Source organism: Oryzias melastigma, unplaced genomic scaffold, assembly GCF_002922805.2.
Source record: "Oryzias melastigma strain HK-1 unplaced genomic scaffold, ASM292280v2 sc01735, whole genome shotgun sequence".
Lineage (NCBI taxonomy): Eukaryota > Metazoa > Chordata > Actinopteri > Beloniformes > Adrianichthyidae > Oryzias > Oryzias melastigma.
The window spans coordinates 1-7,182 of record NW_023418315.1 but is presented as its reverse complement, the minus strand read 5'-3'; the positions used below and the strand labels follow the sequence as shown (position 1 = coordinate 7,182).

The following is a 7,182-nucleotide window of genomic DNA, read 5'->3' as shown; positions in this document are numbered from 1 at the left end:
TTTATTGATGGCATTTTGAATGCACAGAGATACTGTGATGAGATCCTGAGGCCCATTGTTGTGCATACATCCATGAACATCACCTCATGTTTCAGCAAGATAATGCACAGCCCCATGTTGTGGGGATTTGTACGCAACTTTTGGTAGCTGAAAATGTCCCAGTTCTTGGATGGCCAGCATACTCACCGGACATGTCACCCATTGAGCATGTTTGGGATGTGCGTGACAGGCGTATACGACAGCGTGTACCAGTTCCCACTAATATCCAGCAACTTCGCACAGCCATTGAAGAGGAGTGGACCAACATTCCACCGGCCACAATTAACAATCTGATAAACTCTATGCAAAGAAGATGTGTTGCACTGCATGAGGCAAATGGTGGTCACACCAGATACTGACTGGTTCTGGGTCCCCAGACCCCCAATAAAGCAAAGAAACTGCACATTTCAGGGTGGCCTTTTATTCTGGGCAGTCTAAGGCACACCTGTGCACTAATCATGATGTCAGATCAGGATCTTGATGTGGCACACCTGTGAGGTGGGATGGATTATCTCAGCAAAGCAGAAGTGCTCAGTATCACGTATTTAGACAGATTTGTGAACAATGTTTCAGAGAAATGGTAATAGTGTGTATCTGGAATGAATTTTAGATCTTTAAGTCCATCTCACAAAAAATGGGAGCAAAACCAAAAGTGTTATATTTATATTTTTGTTGAGTGTAGTTGTCTTCGTTTGGTTCCACATGAGCTAGACTCATGATTTCAGGGTCTGGTTCTCTCTGACCTGCATGTGTTCATGTGTTCAGAGATCTGTGAAGGTCACAGTCCTGACATGACGGGTCAGAATCTGCAGAACACGTAAAGAAACACAGCATTAGTAAAGGCAGCATGTCAAAGCTAGAGCGCTGAGGTCAGATGAAGAAGAGGAGGATGAAGAGCATCTGTCTGATGTTGTTGTGGGAGCCCAGCAACAGTGGAAGGAGGACAGCATGTTCTTAGTGAAGCAGCAGAGACATTTGATCATGAATCTCAGCTTCAGGTTTGATGAAAGGACTCCAGAATGTTTCTGTAGAAAAGCTGAAGGTTTGATCAGAAACCTAAAAGATTCACAGGACAAACACAAATCCAGCTCAGATTTAACATCTGAAGTTCTGCTCTTCAACCTAAGAGCTTCCAGGAAGCTGCTCTGCTGATGGAAGCAGCTTCTACAATCACTTCTCCTCTCTTCTGTTTTTTCTCTGCAGTTATTCATAATCTTCACCAAACTATCACTCATGGTGAGCAGAGAGGAGGATGAGTGCTGTGATTGGACCGTNCTTGTGCACTCAGCAGGATTTGGGGGGGTTTGAAAAATGAAACATCTACACAACATGCCTGCGTCTCAACTACTTCACCCATCCATACACCCTTACATCATATACAACCCTTGGGTGTTGTATATGTGTTCACTACGACCCATCACTCACAGCATGCCAATTGAAAAAGATATGAATGAACATCTTCGCTCCTTGAGTCCTTGATCTACGACCTTACTATTTTGATCAGACCACCTGCATGCCCCATACAGATTTGATAATTTTTTCCCACCCAGTCCAAATCTAGCCGTAAGGGCAGTTGTTACTGATGCACCAAACCACAACTATGGGAATAAATGCAGCAAGACACTTTACAAAAAAGAACAAAAGGGCAGTACTTCAATATTTAGTCTTGGTAAGTTTGGTTAATAGAAAAGGTTGACATGCCAGAATGATAATGATTTCACAAGCTTTATACTCATAACTCTCCTTCCGTTTTCCATGTAGAAATCAGTGCTGCCGGATGTGAGCGTCTGTTTTTATTCAACAGCAATGTCAAAACTGTCCTTGTCCTCTCTGCATTTATTCAGGGTTTAATGAGACTCATTTATTTTCTGCCTGTCTTTAACTTACACAACACCGGTGACTCTAATAAGTTAAAGATAAAGATAAGCACTGCTGGCTTATACCCTAATGGTACTCTTGTAATAACTGTGTCTGTGTATAGTCAGAGTCCTCCGGGGCTGTCACCTGATGTTTCAGGTTAAACTAAGGATGATATCTAATTAGTTTATAAGAGTTTATACATGTTCAAGGAAACATCTGACCAGATGTTAAGTTTCTGTGATCCATTATTTCTATACTGTATTATATAGTTTTAAAATCATGTATTGTGAATAATATTTTAATTTTAGCCAAATTTACTGATCCCCCTTGTAAAATACTCCTCAAGGACATCGCAAGAGTCATTAAAACACACGTGGAAAGCGGGCGCAAGAGAATCTGTTAATCAAGCGTTCGATGTGAGATTGCATAGTCTAATCAAGGCTTCTGATTGGCCAGTTCATAACTTTGGTAAATGGTGTATTCTTGTATAGTATGATATAGTATAGTGCTATTCACCCATTTACACACTGATGGGGGCTCCAAACTTCCAGAGGCAATGTGGGGTTTAGTGTCTTGCCCAAGGACACTTTGACACATGGGCGGGCAAGGCGGGAATCGAACGCGCAATCTTCTGATCAGAAGTTGATCGCCCTACTGCTTCACCACAGCCGCCCTGACTTTAATAACTTGACTACAGAAAAAAAAAAAATGGCATGGAAAAATAGAATTAGCAAGATGTTAAATAAAAGTATCAGAGCAGGAATGGTTATTGTGACAAATATAGTGACTAAGTAATAGCTGTTTATTCTCTAAAAAAGTCTATGGGATTTTGGCGTCTTGGAATTAGCTGCTACTTCCTGTTTCAAACGCAAAGGTGAAGGGATTACTCAGTCCAGTTCTCATATACAGTCAATGGTTGTGCCAGACTTATTAAGTAGGGGCAAAGAAAAATCTATGAAAATGTCAGGAATGGTGGTGGAGGACCCAAATGCAGGAGACAAGACATGGTGGCAGAAACTCAAAGATTTACTTAAAAACTCAAAACATGCCAAAACCAAACCAGTGACGTGACATAACTGAACTGAGCAGATGACCTGACAATGAGAAACTGAAAACCAGACACTTAAATACACTGAGAGTGATTAACTAAATGAAGACAGCTGTGGACGATTAACCTGAATGTGGTGAGACTGACAGGGGAAACAGAACATGACAAAACCAAAGCACTGAATCATGACAGTACCCCCTCCCCAAAAGGGCAGATCCCAGATGCCCAACACCTGTGGGGAGGGGACCTTGAACAAAAACTCAAGTCCAGAAAACAGGGATCCTGCAGCCAGACGGACGTGAGGGGTAATAAAACCCCTCCAGGAACAGAAGAGCAGCGGTCCTGGAGACTCTCCCCAGGGACAGGAGACATGAAGGGGAGCAGTCCCAGCAACCCTCCTTCAGAGCCGGAAACAGACCAGGGGGACGAGCTGCGACCATCCTCAGGGACAGGCAGGAAGGAGCGGTCCCGGTGACCCTCCTCAGGAACAGGAACATGAAGAGGAGCAGCCCCGGTGACCCTCCACAGGAACAGGAATGGATGGCCCCAACAGTCCCCCCTCAGGAACGGAACGGGTGGGCATGGCATGACGTGACATAAAGACTGCTACAGGAAACCCCATCTGGCATGGCGTGGTGTGGCATGGATAAGGTTCTCCTGCTGGGCCCAAGGTGGTCAGGTCATACTTTCATGGATGGTGGTGTAGGACCCAAACACAGGAGACAAGACTTGTGGCAGAAACTCAAAGATTTACTTAATAAACTCAAAACATGACAAAACCAGGAGAAAACAAACCAGTGCTGTAACAGAACAGAGCAGATGACCTGAAAATGAGAAACTGAAAACCAGACACTTAAATACACTGAGGGTGATTAACTAAATGAAGACAGCTGTGGATGATTAACCTGAATGTGGTGAGACTGACAGGGGAAACAGAACATGACAAAACCAAAGCACTGAATCATGACAGAAAAACTTTAACTTGATTCTCACTGCTAAACTCCAATCATCTTTTGAACTATTTTAAAAGCAGTCTAAGGGTTTTTTATTTATGATTATGCCATTTTAGGCACACTAAAGCCACAATCTTCGTTTCTGCAGAGTGGCAAAGTTTATTAGAAATTTTCCTTTGAGTTGTAGGCGGGACAAACGGCATGGGATAAGCCAGCCCCTACTTCCCGACATCCTTCTGTTTACATCCTCTCCTGCTAGNGAGGAGCGGTCCTGGAGACTCTCCCCAGGGACAGGAGACATGAAGGGAAGCAGTCCTAGCAACCCTCCTTCAGAGCCGGAAACAGACCAGGGGGACGAGCGGCGACCCTCCTCGGGGACAGGCAGGAAGGAGCAGTCCCGGTGACCCTCCTCAGGAACAGGAACATGAAGAGGAGCGGCCCCGGCGACCCTCCACAGGAACAGGAACGGATGGCCCCAACAGTCCCCCCTCAGGAACGGAATGGGTGGGCATGGCATGACGTGACATGAAGACAGCTACAGGAAACCCCATCTGGCATGGCGGGGTGTGGCATGGCATGGACAAGGTTCTCCTGCTGGGCCCAAGGCGGTCAGGTCATACTGTCAGGGATGGAGGTGTAGGACCCAAATGCAGGAGACAGGACATGGTGGCGGAAACTCAAACATTTACTTAGATAAACTCAAAACATGACAAAACCAGGAGAACACAAACCAGTAACGTGACAGAACAGAACAGATGACCTGACAATGAGAAACTGAAAACCAGACACTTAAATACACTGAGGTTGATTAACTAAATGGAAACTGCTGTGGATGATTAAACCTGAAAATGGTGGGACTGACAGGGAAAAACAAAACATGACAAAACTTAAGCACAGATCATGACACCAACATTTGTGGATCCGATAGAGGACAATCCAAGACCGGGACGTTGATCCCAGGATGAGGTTTAGTCATGTATCCACTCTCCTCCCATTCAATCTCTGGAATCAGAATACCCTGAAAAAAGACAGAGTTCATGAGCAGAGCTTTTTTAAATGTTGAAGAGTAATGAAAGCACAGTGACCTACTAATAATTAACTTATATTGTCCCTGTCAGGCCAAATTTCATATCTAAATAACTACACTAATTTTGTAAATATATATTTCTAAACAAAGTAAGGATAATTGTAAGTCTGTAAGATCAAAATGCATTGCAATGTATTTTGATCTTACAGATGTGCTATTCATGCTAACCATTTGTTAATGTATGACACAATTCTTGATACTTTGTATTTCAGTAGAAATGCACAAAAGACAGTAGTGTTGTACAGTGAGATAAAAAAAAAAATTAAGGATCGCTCATATTTTAACAGGGCATATATATTTACCTGTGGATCAGAAACAGGATTCTGGATCAAGCCCAACTGCCATAGCTGATTTGGTGTCATGTTTTGCTCTGTCCTGATTGGATGGTTGTCCCACACCTCACTGAAGACATCCAAACTGGCCTGGATGCGTGGCAGAAAAACGTAGTGGCAGCAGAACAAGTGAAGGATGTTACTGATGTTGAGTAAGTCTTGGTCCTCAAGAGAGTGCAGGATATTGTAATATAAACCAGTAACACTTATGAAGACATCACGCCAGAGGCGCTCAATCCTGTATTTAATAATAATAATAATAATGGATTAGATTTATCTGCGCTTTTCAGGGCACTCAAAGAGCTTACATTGGGTTTCCTGCTCTCCTCATATGTTTCTAATATGATTTAGCAGTAAGCTTAACTCTTGCTGAAAAATGTAGAGTCGGGGAGTTGCTTCCAAGCTCCATTTATTAGTTCAACAAAGAGTAAAACTGCAAATACAAAAGGCTATAATCAATAAAATAAAATGTCCAAACATGATGAATTTAACAAAACAATGTGTTTAAAGTTCTATTTACAAAGTCCCAATGCTGCTGCTAATTTAATAAATAAACACAAAGAAACTGAGACAAATGATACAATAATACGAATAATATTGATGAACTTAAACCAAAACTTACAGACGATGAGGTCTCTGGCTCAAACAGAAGCAGGATGGCAGCAGATGAAAAGACAGCATGGCAAAGACTGAATTAAGGTGGCTGACATAGACTTCCTGAAAAAACCCAAATCCAGCCTTCAAAATAAAGGCACAAACTAAATGTAGCTTCAAATTAAAGGAAGACAAACTGACTGAACACAGGCAAATGAACTGGGGGCAGGACACTCCCCGCCTGGCATCTGTAAAGATGTCATGTACGAACCATTGCATCAACACAGTCCATTCAACAGTCACTTCTTCAGAAGTAAAACAATCTCTGTTACAGGTCTGAGAAACATTTTAGCAGTTCCATCTTTCATTGCTTTAAGTTCGATCTTGCGGACACGTCCATCTTGTCCTGGGAAGGTCTTAGTCACAAGAGCCATACCCCAGTCGTTACGGCACGTTCCTGCATCCTTTAGCAGAATGATGTCTCCTTCAACATTTGGAGTTGAGTTCTGCCATTTGCGCCGCACTTGCAGTGTCTGCAGGTATTCTCGCTTCCATCGGCTCCAAAACTGATCCGCCAGACATTGCACTTGACGCCACTGTCGTTTGTACAAGTCCTTCTCTGTGAAATTTCCTGGAGGGGGTGGTGCACTTTGCTTCTGAGTGAGAAGCATTGCAGGTGTAAGCAACTCAGGAGCCTCCGGATCTGAAGAAACTGGAACAAGTGGACGAGAGTTGATAATGGCTGTCACTTCGGCCATCAGAGTGCACAAAACTTCATGAGTCAAGCTGGAGTGGATGTATGTCCGCATTGCATCTAATATTCTTCTTGCCACACCAATCATCCGTTCCCATGCACCACCCATGTGGGAAGAATGAGGCGGATTAAAGTGCCATGTGTAACCTCGACTGTTGGTATACATCTGCACCTTTGACTCCTTCTGCACCTTGTGGAATTCCAACTCCTTGCAGGCACCAATGAAATTTGTCCCGCAGTCTGAATGCAGCTGTTTGGAAGGTCCCCGGATGGCAAAGAATCTTCTCAGTGAGTTGATGAACGAAGATGTATCCATGGATTCAATCACCTCAATATGGACAGCGCATGTACTCAAACATGTGAAAAGAACTGCCCAGCGCTTAGAATGGGCGAGACCTCCCCTGGTTCTCCTGGCTGTTATAAGCCAGGGGCCAAAGACATCCAAACCGGTGTAAGTGAATGGTGACGATTCACTTAGCCGTTCTGATGGCAAATCAGACATCTTCTGAATTTCT

The 7,182-nt window shown here is 43.5% G+C and overlaps 1 protein-coding gene across 1 annotated transcript; it reads right to left on the bottom strand.

Annotated features, from left to right (window-relative positions):
* Nucleotides 1-5,894: 5,894 nt before the first annotated feature.
* Nucleotides 5,895-7,063, bottom strand: LOC118598516. The gene has a single exon (XM_036211261.1). It carries the CDS (start codon nucleotides 6,981-6,983, stop codon nucleotides 6,213-6,215), a length of 771 nt encoding a protein of 256 aa, XP_036067154.1. The 5' UTR covers nucleotides 6,984-7,063; the 3' UTR covers nucleotides 5,895-6,212.
* Between the last annotated feature and the right edge of the window lie 119 nt (nucleotides 7,064-7,182).